At 37.0% G+C, this 19,666-nt stretch overlaps 1 protein-coding gene across 1 annotated transcript in view; it reads right to left on the minus strand.

Moving 5' to 3' along the window:
- The window catches only part of LOC127870877 (regulator of G-protein signaling 7-like), a 138,023-nt gene that overhangs the window by 6,371 nt on the left and 111,986 nt on the right, over positions 1-19,666 (minus strand). The window contains exons 13-16 of the mRNA XM_052413453.1: positions 18,620-18,751; positions 14,459-14,533; positions 13,217-13,331; positions 6,881-6,973 (exon numbers count right to left, since the gene is read on the minus strand). Of these exons, the coding sequence (XP_052269413.1) occupies positions 6,881-6,973; positions 13,217-13,331; positions 14,459-14,533; positions 18,620-18,751 (415 nt within the window). The remainder of the gene's footprint in view (positions 1-6,880; positions 6,974-13,216; positions 13,332-14,458; positions 14,534-18,619; positions 18,752-19,666) is intronic.

Consider the following 19,666-nt stretch of genomic DNA (forward strand, 5'->3'; position numbering starts at 1 on the left):
TAAGTGGGAGCAAACAAATATAAGCACAAACAAACAAGAGAAATAGGTAAACAGCTGGGTCAGGACCAATACGTAACAATAAAGAATAGTTTTGAAACTGACATTAATTTTCGACAAATTTTGTCTATTTTTATACTCAAATGCTGTTAGCCAGTATAAGCATTGTTTATTCAGAAGATTTATGACAGGTATTTTTACAATGCATACTTGTGAATGCACAAGAACTTAGCATGTGTTTTGTAAATGTATTGCTTGTTCTTAAGTAAGAGAACCAGTTTTTGACTAAGGGACCTTATGAGTTAATTTAGGAGTATTTCAGCATAGGAAACAACCACTAGTCAAACACAGAGAAAGAAAAACATACTCCATAAAGATCCACCGAACTATAAGCTTTAGTGTTGTGAACAAATACAAATTCAGAAATACGAGGAATTAGGTAATAGAGACAATCATCTATCTTTCAATTTATGTGAAAAAAATCTGTTCTTTACTAATCAGCAGCTATTAAACTTTTATAGATGGTTATACAACATGCTGAACATATTACATTTATATATGAACCAAAAATATTGCTTGTCATTCATAGAAGATTATAAATAAAAATAAAATTCATTAACATTTCCCTGCTTGTGCAAAAGCATCTGTAAATGGGACTATGGTATGGTGTCATGAAAGTTTTCTCTGCAAAATTGTGGCCTTTAGATCCAATAACATTTCTGTTTCAAATTATTAACGAGGATTCATATCAGCAGAAAAATATTTCTAGAAAACTATTTTGCAACAATCTCACAAATATTTTTCAAGAAAATACCAGAAAGGGCAAATTTTGCATACACAATTTTTTCCACAATATTATAAAGGCAGCATAAAACAAACAAAACATTAGTGCACACATCATGCTTAATTGAAGAACAGGAGGACTTCTGACTGCCTCGTGTTTATCACAAACAAGAGGGCCAAGATGGCCCTAGTTCACTCACCTGAGAGGAGTCGGTTCATTCAATCTTTACCAAATGTCAAACTTGACCTAGATATTGTCCAGACAAACATCCAGGTCAAGTTTCATCATTATTTCATCTGCGGGTCATGATCAATGAAGTTTCATGATCCTTGGCGTTAGCATTCTTGAGTTATCATCCAGAAACCATTTTACCATTTCAGGTCACCGTGACCTTGACCTTTGACCTAGTGACCTGAAAATCAATAGGGGTTATCTTCCAGTCATGATCATTGTACCTATGAAGTTTCATGATCCTAGGCATAAGCGTTCTTGAGTTATCATCTAGAAACCGTTTTACTATTTCAGGTCACCTTGATCTTGACCTTTGACCTAGTGATCTGAAAATCAATAGGGGTCATCTTCATGTCAAGATGAATGTACCTATGAAGTTTCATGATCCTAGGCCTTAGCGTTCTTGAGTTATCATCTGGAAACCATTTTACTATTTCGGGTCACCGTGACCTTGACCTTTGACCTAGTGACCTGAAAATCAATAGGGGTCATCTACGAGTTATGATCAATGTACCTATGAAGTTTCATGATCCTAGGCATAAGCGTTCTTGAGTTATCATCCAGAAACCATTTTACTATTTCAGGTCACCGTGACCTTGACCTTTGACCTAGTGACATGAAAATCAATAGGGGTCATCTAAGAGTCATGATCAATGTACCTATGAAGTTTCATGATCCTAGGCCTAAGCGTTCTTGAGTTATCATCCGGAAACCATTTTACTATTTCGGGTCATCGTGACCTTGACCTTTGACCTAGTGACCTGAAAATCAATAGGGGTCATCTACGAGTTATGATCAATGTACCTATGAAGTTTCATGATCCTAGGCATAAGCGTTCTTGAGTTATCATCCAGAAACCATTTTACTATTTCAGGTCACCGTGACCTTGACCTTTGACCTAGTGACATGAAAATCAATAGGGGTCATCTAAGAGTCATGATCAATGTACCTATGCAGTTTCATGATCCTAGGCATAAGTGTTCTTGAGTTATCATCCAGAAACCATTTTACTATTTCCGGTCATCGTGACCTTGACCTTTGACCTAGTGACCTGAAAATCGATAGGGCTTATCTGCTATTCATGATCAATGTATCTATGAAGTTTCATGATCCTAGGCATAAGCGTTCTTGAGTTATCATCTGGAAACCATTTTACTGCTTTGGGTCACCATGACCTTGACCTTTGACCTAGTGACCTGAAAATCAATAGGGGTCATCTGCGAGTCATGATCAATGTATCTATTAAGTTTCATGATCCTAGGCATAAGTGTTCTTGAGTTATCATCCGGAAACCATTTTACTATTTCCGGTCATCGTTACCTTGACCTTTGACCTAGTGACCTGAAAATCAATACGGGTCATCTGCGAGTCATGATCAATGTACCTATAAAGTTTCATGATCCTTGGCATAAGCGCTCTTGAGTTATCATCCAGACACCATCTGGTGGACGGACGGACGGACATGAGCAAAACAATATACCCCCTCTTCTTCGAAAGGGGGGGGGGGGGGATAATTAGAAAACTGCCCCCCTCCTAGCAGCCATGTTATTCAACTGATCGGAACCATTTTTGAACTCAACTCTCGTATCAAGGAAACAAATGTTCTGAGCAAATTTCATGAAAATTGGGCCAAAAATGTGACTTCTACTGTGTTCACATGTTTTCACTATATACATATTGAGTAAAATGCCCCCCCCACTGGCGGCCATGTTTTTTCCACCGATCACGACCATTTTCAATTTCATCCGAGATATCAATAAAACCAATGTTTTGACTAAATTTCATGATGATTGGGCAAAAATTGTGACTTCTAGAGTGTTTACAAGGTTTGTCTATAGCCATATAGGGAAAACTGCCACTATATACATATTGAGAAAAATGCCCCGCCCATTGGCGGCCATGTTTTTTCACCGATCTCGACCATTTTCGAACTTGTCCGAGACATCAATTGAACCAATGTTTTGACCAACTTTAATGATGATTGGGCAAAAATTGTGACTTCTAGAGTGTTTACAAGGTTTCTCCATAGCCAAATAAGGAAAACTGCCCCGCCCACTTGCGGCCATGTTTTTCAACGGATCAGAACCACTTTTGAACTCAACCAAGATATCATTAAGACAAACATTTTGACAAAGTTACATGAAGATTGGGCATGAAATGTGACTTCTAGAGTGTTTACAAGGTTTTTCTTTTTTTTGACCTAGTGACCTAGTTTTTTACCCGGCACAACCCAGTTTCTAACTCGGCCGAGATTTCATTGGGACAAAGCTTCTGACTAAGTGTGTGGCCTCTAGAGTGTTTATGAGCAAATTTTAACGGACGGACGGACGGACATACGACGGACAAAGACCGGTCACAAAAGCTCACCTGAGCAATCAGGTGAGCTAAAAAAGTATAAACTTTGAAGGCAAAAAACATTGCAACAAAGTGTATCAATAAAATTAATAACTTTCGAAATTTAGACAAATCTAATTGTTGGATTTATTCTCTGGCATATACATGAATATTTAATGACGAGGTAAATTATTAAACAGGAGGGCATGAAAGGCCCAAAGTCTCTCATCTGAGAAACAAAGGAACTGACCTGTTCTGTGCAGCCGAAGATATCATTGGAACAAATCTGACCAAGTTTCATGAATATAGGACAATAAACATGATTTCTAGAGTACTAACAAGTTTTTACTATGGCCATTTAAGGAAAAATGTCATGCCCCCACGTGGCCATGTTTTTTAACCAACCAAAACAATATTTCTACTCATCTAAGATATCATTGAGAAAAATATTCTGATCGAGTTACATGAATATCATACAACAAATGTGGCCTCTAGAGTGTTAACAAAGTGTTCCTTTAGCCATATAAGGAAAAATGCCCCGCCCCGGTGGCATGTTTTTCAACCAACTGAACCATTTCATAACTCATCCAACATATCATTGGGACAAATATAACCAAGTTTCATTTAGATCGTATAAAATAAATATGGCCTCTAGAGTGTTCCCAAGGTTTAACTATAAACATATAAGGAAAAATGCCCTACGCCTTGGTGGCCATGTTTTTCAACCAATCAGAAGCATATTTGATCTCATCCAAGATACCATTTGGAAAAATGTTCTTACTTAGTTTTATAAATATCTTAATGATAAATGTGGCCTCTAGAGTGTTAACAGGGTTTTACTATAACCATACAAGGAAACTAACCAGAACTGTTTTCCAACTTGTCCAAGAAATTATTGGGACAAATGTTCTGACCAAGTTTCATTTAGATCCCACAATAAATGTGGCCTCTGGAGTGTTCACAGGGTTTTACTATAGCAATATTAGCAAAACAGACCCCCCTCCCCTCGGGCCACCATGTTTTGTAACCAACCTTAACCCTTTTCAAACTCATCCAAGAAATCATCAGGACAAATATTCTGACCAAGTTACATGAAGATCGGAAATAAATGTGGCCTCCAGAGTGTAAACAACACAAATGTTGACGCCGCACAACGCACAAAAGGCAATCACAAAAGCTCACCATGACCACATTCTGTTCACTTGAGCTGATAAAAATATATAAAAAATGTCTAGCACCATCAGCTGCTATTGACTTCTTTTACAACAACATAACGACGAGTTGAAATTTAAGTGATCCTACGTGTTGAAGCACTTTTAGGCATCACATGTGTTTAAACACAATCACACACAAAACTTTACCTTTATTACTAAAATGTACTGGGCCAGTATTCACAAACCTCCTTAGGGAATATGTGCTTGTTGGACTTAAATGACCGCTTGCTGGACTTAAATGACCCCTTGTTGGACTTCAATGACTGCTTGTTGGACTTAAATTACTGCTTGATGGACTTGTATGATCTTATATTAACATTTGCTATTGCGTCTCACATAATGATTATGTTAGTGTAAAATATAGTGTTTTTCCCAAGCCATTTTAGCGTGGCGCGGCGCCAAGCCATTTTTATGAAGTGCCACACTGCCCTCTTTCAGAGCCATTTAGCGCCATGCTGCCCTTTCCAAAGGTTGCCGCCCTGCCCTTTCATAAGCACCCGCTGTTTTCCACCCTAATTTATTGATAACATCTTAATTGCCCCTTGACCAAACTTCTAAGCCGACTACTATCAGATTATGGTCCCAAGGCAGCGAAGATGTTAATTAGTCATGCATGTGTCAATATCAATCGATAATGTCAGAGACTTTGTTATACCAAGCGCACTTATCGGTCGTTGATGTGTACTCCTCCACGATAAAATCATGGACTGTTACTTCAGAGACATTTGATGAAAAACTCGATGTTATCCTCGTGGAAATTGTGCATTTCAGGCATAATTCATTTATATCAAAACATATATTCTTACGCATATTTACATTTAAAAGCACAAACAAATTAATTCTTTATTGTTATCGTCTTAAGATAATTTATTATTGAAATAATTACTGAGATGTATACTAATTAAACAAAATGCGAATCCCGTATTAGGCGGATGTAGTGTGCAATTTTACTTTGCTATGCTCAACTGCCTTACATCATTTTAACAAGATGGCGGACATTCAGAATGAAATTGTGACTGGGCAAAAATGGTAAACAAACGTCGTAAACGATCGACTTAACGATGGAGATCATACATTTAGAAGGAATTAATGAAATGTCTGTGATAATCAACGATGCATAAAAATGTTTTAGATAGCAACAACATATTTATTTGTAATCTACTCAGTTGATGTATGACACGGAAACGAGTGTTTGCATATTGTTAGCGATCAGTTAACTCGCAATGTTAAACATCTGGTAAGATTATCGTTAGAAAATGGGATAGGACAAACATGGATTCATTTATATGTTAGTGCATCTGTGTATAATCAGATTCATGTGCATGTATTGCTTTATTATGTTTGTGGTGCTGTACAGTGTATTGAAATAGCATGGAATTTAAATGCACATTGCAAGGTAAATATATTAATATAAATCAAAGTAAGTTAAATACATCAATTACCATTAAATGTGCGTGTTTATATTTTTTTTCCACAACTGCAATTACATGTTTCTCCCTAATTCAGGCATTCACAGAACAATTTTGCCCTTTTTTGCCTAAACTGCGCGCTAAAATGCCCTTTTTTGAAAGTAATGTGCCATGCCCCTTTGCCCTCCTGGGAAAAACACTAAAATAATGTACTTCAAACAAAAAGAATACTGGTTTAATAACTTTTCTTAAATGCTATCAACTGTAGAGTTTCAGAATATTAGAAAGTTAAGAAGCAAGTTCTCTCTATGAAGGTTTGTGAATGTGGATCAATAAAAGATTGTATAGATGAGAACTATTACATGAAATCTGTGCGACTGGATAGGCAATGAACCAACATGAGGACTAATATGATGTTTTGAATAATGTTTAACAACAATGTACATAATATACAAGCGGGTGAATCGTTAAAAAAAACACAAAAAAACATATATTAACACAAACAGATCTAGTAGAATAGCATTGGCTGTATGACTTTCATCAAGCCCGCATGCTAAACCTAACACCACTTTACTAGAAAGACTCTCCACACATGCCAGATGCTAGCAGCACAGTCGAGCTAGCTACGATGAGATAGTGTGTAGTTGGCAAAACAAAATGCCCTCACCCCCACCCCCAAAGTAAAACGCTGGTAACTTCCGAGCGTTCAGTGATGGAGGTCAAACAAGCCACGAAAGTCGATGGAGGTGAAACTAGGCAGGAGAATTGTGCAAGGAGTTCAGTCGAACACTGTCTAAGACCAAGGTCTTGTGCACAGAAAGAAGGTCGCAGATGACAGAAACACTCTTCAGGGAAAGTCATGTGTGTTTAAAGGTAAAGTTACTTGCTATTGACGGCAAAAGCAATCTTACTTTCTTCCGTGTGCCGCTAAGAAAGTCTTTATACATGTCCGAACGTATATATCTGCTGTAACTATCACTTTTCATTAGTTTGAATATATGGTCCTGAAACAGACAATAGAAGATTAATTGAGTCGAGTTCTAAGAAAACTGGGCATAATACATGTGCGTAAAGTGTCGTCCCAGATTAGCCTGCGCAGTCTAATCAGGGAAGACACTTTCCGCCTAAACTTGATTTTCGGTAAGGAGGGACTTCCTTGAAACTAACAATACCATAAAAGCGGAAAGTGTTGTCCCTGATTAGCCTGTGCGGACTGCACAGGCTAATCTGGGACGACACTTTACGCACATGCATTAAGCCCAGTTTTCTCAGAACAAGACTCAATGATTGTCATGTCAAAACATACAAGAGAATCATGTAGCCTTGCTCTGGGAAAATTGGGCTTCCGTTTGCATTTCCAGATAAACCTGTGCAGTCCAAACATACTAATCACAGACAACCATTTCCAGATAAACCTGTGCAGTCCAAACATACTAATCACAGACAACCATTTCCAGATAAACCTGTGCAGTCCAAACATACTAATCACAGACAACCATTTCCAGATAAACCTGTGCAGTCCAAACATACTAATCACAGACAACCATTTCCAGATAAACCTGTGCAGTCCAAACATACTAATCACAGACAACCATTTCCAGATAAACCTGTGCAGTCCAAACATACTAATCACAGACAACCATTTCCAGATAAACCTGTGCAGTCCAAACATACTAATCACAGACAACCATTTCCAGATAAACCTGTGCAGTCCAAACATACTAATCACAGACAACCATTTTCAGATAAACCTGTGCAGTCCAAACATACTAATCACAGACAACCATTTCCAGATAAACCTGTGCAGTCCAAACATACTAATCACAGACAACCATTTTCAGATAAACCTGTGCAGTCCAAACATACTAATCACAGACAACCATTTCCACCTAGACTATATTTCCACAAAGAAGTCTTCCTTAAAAAAAAATACAATAAAAGTGAAAATGTTGTCCCTGATTAGCCTGTGCGGAAGTCTAATCTGGGACGACACTTTTTAAACAAGAAACCATCGGAGAAAGGTGATGCTCTCCAAAGTTTTTTTTGTCACAATATTGCACTATTAATTCAGATAAAAGGAAACGTCTTGAGGGGCATAACTTTGGACAAAATAATACGATGGATGGTTTAGCAACTTAAAAAATTCAAAGGGCCATAACTCTCTAAATAAATCATCTAACCAGAACCCACAAATAACATGCCTTTCTCCTCAAGGTAGTTCCCATAAAGCTTCATTGAATTCCAGTCAGTAGTTGGGGGGACAAGAATTGCACTGTATGTACAGTTTATAGAAAATTTCAAAGGGCAATAACTCTGTGAGAAATCATCCTACCATAACCGGCTGATAATATGCACATCTCCTGTTGGTAGTAAAGCTTCCCATAAAGTTTCATTAAATTCCGGTCATTAATTGCTGAGAAATAGCCCGGACAAAAATTGTGCACGGACAGACGAAGCGGCGACTATATGCACACCCCAAAATTTTGGGGGATCATAATGAATAAATTCCCATTTCCCCGATAGCAAGATTCAATGTCGATATCATTTTTTTTACATATATATATAGGCTTTGCTCTGTGAAAAGGGGCTTTAATGTATGTGCGTAATGTGTCGTCACAGATTAGCCTGTGCAGTCCACATAGGCTAACCAGGGACAATACTTTCTGCCTTAACTGGATTTTTGCAAAAAAGACTTTCTGTACACAAAAAATACCACAAAACAGAAAGTGTTGTCCCTGAATGACTGCACAGGCTAATCTGGGATGACACTTTACGCACATTCATTAAACCCACTTTTCACAGAGCACTGCCCATATGTTAAGTGTATTATCATTACCATACATTGCACACATACAGGGCTTGAATTACTTTTTTTTTTCAACTCGCAAAAAATTGCTAGTTGTTAATATTTCAACTCGCATTTTTTATTTCCAACTCGCAATACAAGTTTTCATAATAATGCATCCTTTGGTTGATAAAAAGTGATTGGCGATGTTCACTAAGCACTGAAAGGATGGACCTATGTTTATTTTAACTAAAAACTTCAAAGCAACATTGTAACACAATTGAGTGTAAAGAGTATTTTTTTTTATATCAGTTATATCATCCAAAGTTAATGCCTCGGTCCATATGGGGCGACATCTGGCCTTTTGCTACTGTTGCCACTGATCCACCACCTATTCACAGCTCTGCGTGGCTGGAACCCCTCATTATCTCTGATAGAGATTCGCATTAATTGGTCCATCCTTTCAGTGCTTAGTGAACATCGCCAATCACTTTTTATCCTTTTCATAACAGAAAAGCATCTTTCACACTCAGCATTGCTGAGGGGGTAGAGACCAATCAGATGAATCGCAGAACATCTTACACACATTGCCGTCTTGGTCTCTCTCCGTGTTCAAAGTTATTTTTAGCTCGTCTTCCCATTTCTTAACTGTTTTGGCATTTCTTTTTATCTGGTTCGGCCTCGGCTTTTTTGTCTTCCACAGAGGAGACGGAGGAATTCGCCACAAAAAAGCTAGTTATTTTTTTAGTAGACGACATTTTTGAGTTTTTAAATCGTCTGCTAAACGTGTTCCGTCTATTTATAAGAATGAGGAATTAACGAAATGAGCTTCGTTTTAAAAAAAACTTCATACTGAATAACTATCGCCAATTTTCACTTAAGAAGGGAATAACATACTTTCAATTGCAATAATATAATTTTCAATGTTCTTTACTAACTATATCGGCAGAAAGATACAGTGCAGAGCGTAAATATATTTTAAAAAATATTTCGTAAAATTATTTCTGCTAGAACGGAAGTAACCGCTGAAATACATTATGCAAATTAGGGTAATTCCAATTTTCAGATCTATTTTTAGATCGAAACTAGACGGGGTTTAATTATTTTCGTACTTGGTCGGAAGACTTTCGATCGGCGAACAAATCTTGTATTTAATCCAAGATCTTTAAGCACCTTGTTTGTTTTTTCCCCAACTCGCAAAAAATGGCGAGTATCTAAATGTTGCACTCGCATTTTAGACGTGTTTTTTAAAATGTACTCGCAAATGGCCTGTTTGCGAGTGCTTAATTCGAGCCCTGACATATAAAACTATTAGCGAAAATGAGTGTCATGATGGCCTTTATGTTCTGACCTAAGTTCACAGACACCAATAAGCTAACAGTATACTAAATACTATTGGTGTTCAATGATATACCCTCTTAATAAATGGAACACAATTCTCTGTATGGGCACTTGCCATGACTTAATTTGTGAATATTTCTGCATGTACGTGGTTGTAAACTACAAATTCAGTGTTTTTCTTTTAGGTTGGAGACTACATGAGATTTTGACAGATGGCGGGAAACCCTCATCAACTGGAGAGATGCCAGTAAAAAGATGGCCTTAAAACAATGACTGTTGATTCGCGTCGAGTTCTTTCTTAATACTACAAGACTTATCTTTTTTATTGTTCAAATTGATTCGGCTTTGAAAGTTCTTTAAGAAAAGGTATGTTTATGAGGTGTCAATACACACAACTTTGACTTTATTTTGTGTTAAAGTTATTGCTTTCACATTAAATTTGTTAAGGAAATCTTTTAGTATATTGTGACCTAATTGAAGACTTGACCTGATGAAAGGCACAAACTTAATACAAAAACAAAAGGATAGATCTTAATGAACAAGACATGTATCCATAAGGTATGGATGACCCCATATGAAACTTATGTTTCAAAACTCTGCTCATGTCAAACGAATGCTGTTTCAGACCATATCAGACTTTTGATCTCTAAGTGTGAGATTGAACTTTCAGGTTATGAGACAGGTTTTCCATGGGATTCTCAATCCCCTCAGGGAAGTCATTTGAGGTAAGTTGTTTGAAAATGAATAAATGTAAAAAAAATACATGCTCGACATGCTGTTTTAAGGCAAAATTTGACCTTTGACCTATATGTACAACCCTGACCTCTGATATAAGCAGACAGGTTTCAAACATGAAATGCCGTGGGTGTCAATAGTGGCAAGTTATCTTATAACAGCATGACCAATGACAAAGTTAAAGTCCAAATAAGACGTTATATGTTTATTGCACACTTTGATCTTTTTAGTGTGACCTTGCTCTTTGAGATAGAGAGATATGTCACACAAAACATGTCATCTGATGATTAATTGCATTTGTGCCAGTTATTTCAAAATACATCAATATAAGGCCAAGTTAACGAAGAGACTACATGTGACCTTGACCTTAGAGGTAGGAGACAGTTGCTACACATGAAATGCTGCCTTATGACAGTGGACATTTGAGCAAACATATTTTAAACATCATCAATATAGGGAATTGATTGAACCTCACTTAACAATAACACACAAAAGATACACACAAGTAAACTGGACTAATATGAATAAAAGTGCAGTCAAAGGGGAGTAACTGGGTAAATCCTATATTTAATATTAATAAGATTTTCCTCACATAATACATAAGCTTAATTTATGACTCGAAGATAAACAAGCTTAAGATTTGTCCACGGGACCTCTTTTAAAATGCATGTGACCCAGTTTCCATATTGGCCTAGATAAACATTCTAACCAAGTTTCATCAAGATTAAGTCATAACTTTAGCCTCTAAAGTGGTGACAAGTTTTTTCTTAGACCTGGTGATTTAGATTTTGGATGCACCATTCTCAGATTCAAACTCAACCTAGAGGATGTCAAGATACACATTCTGACCAAGTTTTTTAAAACTGAGTCATAAATAGGGCCTTTGAAGTGGTAACAATTTTTATGTAAATTTGACCTGGTGACCTAATTCTGGTCAATATTTCCTTCAAATGTCATAAAATACTCTATTTACCAGCTGCTTCATGGCAGTCATTATGCAATAGATTTCCATGATGTATGCGATACTGCTGAAATCAATGAAGCGTGCCAACTGCTGCAAAGTGGCATGCAATGGTGATAATTTTGATTATTGGGGGTATTGTTGCAAGTTATCTTAATTGGCCGTCAGTTTAATTGCTTCAGAGACTACCTTGAAATATACCACATTTGCCTAAGTTTTAAGTGTTTGTCACAGTTTATGAAGCAGATTAAGGACTGTTAGGTTGACAACAATAACAACAAGCAAATTCATTGAATCAATTTCCCCCGCCAATATACTTCTGGACACAAAAGTTTTCTGGACGGATGGACAATGCCAACGTGCATCATCCTCTTATCCATATATATACTTATATTAAGTTTCAATGATATCCGTCAAAGCACTTCCAAGATATGGCTCTGGACACACACAAAAAGCATTTTTTCAAGATACAAAGGGCCATAACTCTGTTATTAACAGATTGCGTACAATGCCATTTGGCGTGCATCATCCTCTTATCCATATTAATACTCATACCAAGTTTCAATGAAATCTGCCAAAGCACTTCCAAGATATGGCTCCGGACACAAAAAAGCATTTTTTCAAGATACAAAGGGCCATACCTCATTTATTATCCAATGGTGTACAATGCCATTTGGCGTGCATCATCCTCTTATCCATATATATTCTCATACCAAGTTTCAATGAAATCTGCCAAAGCACTTCCAAGATATGGCTCCGGACACAAAAAAAGCATTTTTTCAAGATACAAAGGCCATAACTCTTATTAACAGATTGTGTACAATGCCATTTGGCGTGCATCATCCTCTTATCCATATATACACTCATACCAAGTTTCAATGAAATCCGCCATTGCACTTCCAAGTTCCAACTTTTGGGACACTCACATACAATGACAGGCAGACGGACATACCTTCAATATGATTCTAACACAAATTTATAAACTACACAAACATATATGCTACCAATTAACTAACTAGAAATTGACTTGGCAAATCAATCACTTAACAGCACAATAGAGCTTTCAATTAAAAAAGTAAATGTGACACAAATCTTTTTATTTCAAAATTTAGTGTGTGAACATTTTTGAACCTCTAAATCAGACTATGGTGTGAAGAGCAGCATTTATAGACCATTTCCTTTACTTCTAGATAAGGCTATGAATAATAAGTTTACCGTACAATACCAATAAAAAGTCCAAGTGCATTGATGCAATAGACGGTTAAACAAGAGCCAATCATATTCAAATATATAAAGAACCAAGAATCAGGTATTTCAATTTTTTTACTTCTCTAATAACAAACCTTGAAAAAGAAATAATGTAAAAGTCAACATTCAGCAACATATTAAGGCAGAATCACTCAATAGTACTACAAAACCCTATACCTGAGCTTCTGCAAAACAGTATCTGTTTGGGTTATCTTCAACTCGTTTCCTCACGAGCTCTGCTATTCGAGCGTCTATATTCACAGGGTTGTGAGCCCCTGGGGCCAGAAATTCCCTGAAACACACATGCACAAAATATCTTACAATGCTCTGGGTCTCAAAAACCACATATACACACCAATTAATCGTGCTGTGGGATGGTTTTTACAAACATTAATGGTCTAAATTTCAAAGCAAAAAAAATAAATAAATACGCAAAATAGCATATAAAAAATCGCTCCTGAAAAAAAACATCAAAAGCACTGTCATTTAAAATATAAAATGTTCATATTGACAAATAATCGTCTTACCCTAATAAATCTGACCTAAAAAATAACTCATAAAATGAACTCTGGATAGCAGATATTAATTTGATAACAATCTAATAGAATCCCAAGAGACCATATCAACCAGCATGTTAAGCTACAATGTGTTTATAGCAAGAAGAATTGTTAACAAATAACTTAGAATTGTTACTGATAATAACAAAACTTTTAATACACGTGAAAATTATCAACATATTGCCATATAAGAATTGAGGATTAATCAAATATATTTTTTTAAGAAGTTTATAACACTAAGATGAGACCTCTGTTAAACAAACAATTATGACTTTTTGACCTTTAGTTAAATAGATGGTGGACACATTTGAACTTTTATCTTAAAGTATGACCTTGACCTCGAGGTAGGGAAACCAGTGTTACACTCCACATGTCGCTTATTATGGTTTACATTGTGCCAAATTATGAAAAAATCCATCCATATATATACATAAAAGGTATGCCCAAAACAGGAATTTTCAAGTTGATTTATGGCAACATTTTACCTTTAACCTCTAAGTGTGTCCTTGACCTTTGAGGTAAGGAAACAGGTATTAAATTCAACAAGTAGTGTTATGAAGGTTGACATTTCAGTAGCTATTTTTAAAACCATCAATATATGGCATAATTATAGCTGAGATAAGAAGTTTTGCATAGAGAGTCAGTGCGACTGCTATAAGCTGCCTTCTTTGGAGGTGGCAATACAAATGTGTATCAAAATATTTACTATGCAATAACACTAGCAAAATTAAAGTTTACCTTTTTTCTATACGCAAAAACATATCAAAATTGTGTGACACATGTAAAAAAACATTCATAATAGGTCACTGATTTAAGATAATATTGATCTAAATATATATCAAGAGCACAAAAGAAAACTTACGAATAAATTTCATGAACCCTTTCATGCAATTCTGAAAGTTTCAAACCCCGCAAATCCTGACACGCCAGCCAAAACCTGAAAATATATGTAGCAATATTAGTTAACACAACATTATACAGGTATTATACATTTGCAAATTTTATATTTACAATCATTTTTATAGCCATACAGAAAAAACAGATACACCATTGGGACATAATTATGTTTTGACAAAGTTTCATGAAGATTTGATAATGAATGTGTCCCAGGATTGTTAAAAAATATGCACATTTAGTGAAAACATCATAAAATTATCATTGAGATAAATGTTTGGAGACAAACTTTTAATGATGTTTGGGCTAAAATATTACCTCATTAGCAAGTTCACATGGCAGTTCTTCATTGTCTTTTTGTCAACATTTAGCTTTTGATCAATCTAAGTGTCATTTATTGTCCTTTTTTTTATATAAAACAACATCAAAACCTTTTACCATGATATATAAGCTTAGTAGATCACTACTTCAAGAATCATTTGCCATATTGTCTTATTTTATGTTTTTACTAACGTCAGGCTGTCTGGAAAATTCATTGTCAAGGATCTGCTTAACCATTTCCCGCTAAGAAGCAAAGAAAAGAAGGCTATTATTATGCAACCAGGAGAACATCAGAACAGCCTGCCAGAAACTCTCTGTATATTCAGGTTTTATCCTATAATGAAGGCTTTAAAGCTTGAATCTAGTAAGAAAGGTCTTTAATTTAAATTTCTAAGGAGCTGCAAATAGGTTAAAATGCACATCTGAGCTGAAGGGTTTAACATTGACAGATATACCACTAAATCTTACTTCAACACCTACCTCACACATTCTTTCAAAGCAACTGACCTTATACTATGAGAGAATTTATTATTGACTTAAGATTTTCTCCAAAGATTTTTATAAAGGCAAATACTAACAAGGGCTGATTGTAAAACATGCATGCCCCCCATATGGGCTGTCCATTGTAGTGGCAGCCATTGTGTGAATACGATTTTTGTCACTGTGACCTTGACCTTTGACCTAGTGACCTGAAAATCAATAGGGGTCATCTGCAGGTCATGATCAATGTACCTATGAAGTGTCATGATCCTAGGCAAAAGCGTTCTTGAGTTGTCATCCGAAAATCATTTTTCTATTTCGAGTCACCGTGACCTTTGACCTTGTGACCTCAAAATCAATAGGGGTAATCTGCAAGTCATGATCAATCTACCTATGAAGTTTCATGATCCTAGGCGTATGCGTTCTTGAGTTATCATCCGAAAACCATTTTACTATTTCGGGTCACCGTGACCTTGACCTTTGACCTAGTGACCTCAAAATCAATAGGGGTCATCTGCGAGTCATGATCAATCTACCCATGAAGTTTCATGATCCTAGGCGTATGCGTTCTTGAGTTATCATCCTGAAACTATTTTACTATTTCGGGTCACGGTGACCTTGACCTTTGACCTAGTGACGTCAAAATCAATAGGGGTCATCTGCAAGTCATGATCAATCTACTTATGAAGTTTCATGATCCTAGGCGTATGCGTTCTTGAGTTATCATTCAAAAACCATTTTACTATTTCTGGTCACCGTGACCTTGACCTTTGACCTATTGACCTCAAAATCAATAGGGGTCATCTGCGAGTCATGATCAATGTACCTATGAAGTTTCATGATCCTAGGCCCAAGCGTTCTTGAGTTATCGTCTGACAACCACCTGGTGGACAGACCGACAGACCGACTGACAGACCGACATGAGCAAAGCAATATACCCCCTCTTCTTCGAAGGGGGGCATAATTATAAACTTCTGGAACATGCCTCATGAGCGATGTTTTATAAGATCATGAATGACTTTTGACTTATTCATGTAGACTCCCAGTGGAGCATAGGGCTGCAACAACATCCCGCCAGCACTCTGTTCTGAGCCACTCTTCTCAGCTGAGTCCCTGTCATTCTGGCGTTGTTCACTTCGCTTTCGAAAGACCTTCTCCACGACTGCTTGGGCCGTCCCACTTTTCTTTTTATCTGTGGGTTCCAGTCAAGTGCTTGCCTCGTGATGTCGGCTGGTTTGCGCATTGTGTGACCTATCCACCCCCATTTCCTTTTCTTGATGTCCTGACTGATGGGATTCTGGTTGGTTCTCTTCCATGTCTTTTTTGTCAAAAAATCTTCAGAAAAAAATCCTTTAGCACTAAAGGAGGTGCGCTATTAGTGATGTTCTCCTTTACTTATATTTATTTCAGATTCAATGTTTTGTTGTGGAACCTACCTGTTAAACATAAATGGAGCATTCATCATGAATTTCTGTCTTAAGTATTATAACTTGCATCAAGGTTTTCCTAAGAGAACGTCTTTTCCAGGAATTTGCTGAACTGGCTAAACATTCAGAGATATAGAACTTAATCTAATCAAACGAGACATTCCAATACTCTTTTGTTCTCTCTCGGGCACTGATTTCAGGTTTGAACCCATAACCACTTAGATACGTATTTTGACGCATTTGAAGTATTTTAGAAAGTTAAATTTAATTAAAGACCTTTTTTATTAGACTCAAGTTTTAAATGCTTCCTTTGCAACCCTAAAATACTGATGAGCAGCAAACAGCATAAAACCTGAACAGACTACGAGTTATGCACAGGCTGTTCTGGTTTTGTGCTGTTTGAACAAAGCCATTTTCACTTTGCTTCTTATGGGGGACAGGGTTAATCAGCAAACTTATTTTATGTATTCTTTAAGTGACTAACTGCAGATTTTCATTAGATAATTTGAAACTTGTTTCAATAAGGGAGATACCTATTTCATACTTCTAGTGCATATGCCATTGATGACATTACTGGATAATTCACCATAAGTGTCTTAATTTTAAGGTTTGTTACTAGCATCATGTTTTCCATTAGTTCTTGCCTGTTAATACTTCAAACTTTTGCATGAGAGCACCTTATGTTAGACTTGCTGAACTGGTCATTCCCCATTCCCTATCTTTTCTCCAGAGAACTCCTTATCCAGGAACTTGCTAAACTGGTCATTCCCTATTACTTACTTCAGGTTTTCCCCAGAGAACTCCTTATCCAGGAACTTGCTAAACTGGTCATTTCCTGTTACTTACTTCAGGTTTTCCCCAGAGAACTCCTTATCCAGGAACTTGCTAAACTGGTCATTTCCTGTTACTTACTTCAGGTTTTCCCCAGAGAACTCCTTATCCAGGAACTTGCTAAACTGGTCATTCCCTATTACTTACTTCAGGTTTTCTCCAGAGAACTCCTTATCCAGGAACTTGCTAAACTGGTCATTTCCTGTTACTTACTTCAGGTTTTCCCCAGAGAACTCCTTATCCAGGAACTTGCTAAACTGGTCATTTCCTGTTACTTACTTCAGGTTTTCCCCAGAGAACTCCTTATCCAGGAACTTGCTAAACTGGTCATTTCCTGTTACTTACTTCAGGTTTTCCCTAGAGAACTCCTTATCCAGGAACTTGCTAAACTGGTCATTCCCTATTACTTACTTCAGGTTTTCTCCAGAGAACTCCTTATCCAGGAACTTGCTAAACTGGTCATTTCCTGTTACTTACTTCAGGTTTTCCCCAGAGAACTCCTTATCCAGGAACTTGCTAAACTGGTCATTTCCTGTTACTTACTTCAGGTTTTCCCCAGAGAACTCCTTATCCAGGAACTTGCTGGACTGGTCATTTCCTGTTACTTACTTCAGGTTTTCCCCAGAGAACTCCTTATCCAGGAACTTGCTGGACTGGTCATTTCCTGTTACTTACTTCAGGTTTTCCCCAGAGAACTCCTTATCCAAGAACTTGCTGAACTGGTCATTTCCTGTTACTTACTTCAGGTTTTCTCCAGAGAACTCCTTATCAAGGAACTTGCTAAACTGGTCATTTCCTGTTACTTACTTCAGGTTTTCTCCAGAGAACTCCTTATCCAGGAACTTGCTAAACTGGTCATTTCCTGTTACTTACTTTAGGTTTTCTCCAGAGAACTCCTTATCCAGGAACTTGCTAAACTGGTCATTTCCTGTTACTTACTTCAGGTTTTCCCCAGAGAACTCCTTATCCAGGAACTTGCTAAACTGGTCATTTCCTGTTACTTACTTCAGGTTTTCTCCAGAGAACTCCTTATCCAGGAACTTGCTAAACTGGTCATTCCTGTTACTTACTTTAGGTTTTCTCCAGAGAACTCCTTATCCAGGAACTTGCTAAACTGGTCCTTGCCTGCAGGGTCTTTCATCAGCTCCTCAACTGAGAATGCCCACCGCTTCACCCGCCGCAGAGGGATGTCACGTGCACTCCTGAAACAACACGAAATAGTTTGTAATTCAGAAAAGTACTTTATCAATAACATCAGTGACTTATACCCCCGCACTGCTTTGTTAGATATGTTGAAGGGCGAAAAAACTCAAGGCATGTGTGGATCACTGGGGTTGGAGACATTAACATGCCATGGTGATGACATATTCGAAGTTTCAATTTATACGCCTGATAAATGTTCAAGTATTTCTATCAACTAACATAACATCGGAAGAGAACTAACGGACAGATACAACTTTGCATAATTAGGGGAAATGAAGGAATATCAACATGGTTTTATCTTGACCACAGTAGTGATACCTGCATGGTTTTATCTTGATCCTAGCAGGAAAACATATATGGTTTTATCTTTATCCCAGCAGGGATACTTACATGGTTTTATCTTTATCCCAGCAGGGATACCTACATGGTTTTATCTTTATCCCAGCAGGGATACCTACATGGTTTTATCTTGATCCCATTCATGGATACCTACAAGGTTTTATCTTGATCTCAGGTGAGATACCTACATGGTTTTATCTTGATCCCAGCAGGGATAACTACATCATTTTATCTTGATCCCATTAATAGATACCTACATGGTTTTATCTTGATCTCAGGCGAGATACCTACATGGTTTTATCTTGATCTCAGGTGAGATACCTACATGGTTTTATCTTGATCCCAGCAGGGATAACTACATTGTTTTATCTTAATCTCATTAATGGATATCTACATGGTTTTATCTTGATCTCAGCAGGGATAACTACATCGTTTTATCTTAATCCCATTAATGGATATCTACATGGTTTTATCTTGATCTCAACATCGTTTTATCTTGATTCCATTAATGGATACTTACATGGTTTAATCTTGATGTCAGGTGAGATACCTACATGGTTTTATGTTCATCCTAT

Source organism: Dreissena polymorpha, chromosome 3 (genome assembly GCF_020536995.1).
Source record: "Dreissena polymorpha isolate Duluth1 chromosome 3, UMN_Dpol_1.0, whole genome shotgun sequence".
NCBI classification, from domain to species: Eukaryota; Metazoa; Mollusca; class Bivalvia; order Myida; family Dreissenidae; genus Dreissena; species Dreissena polymorpha.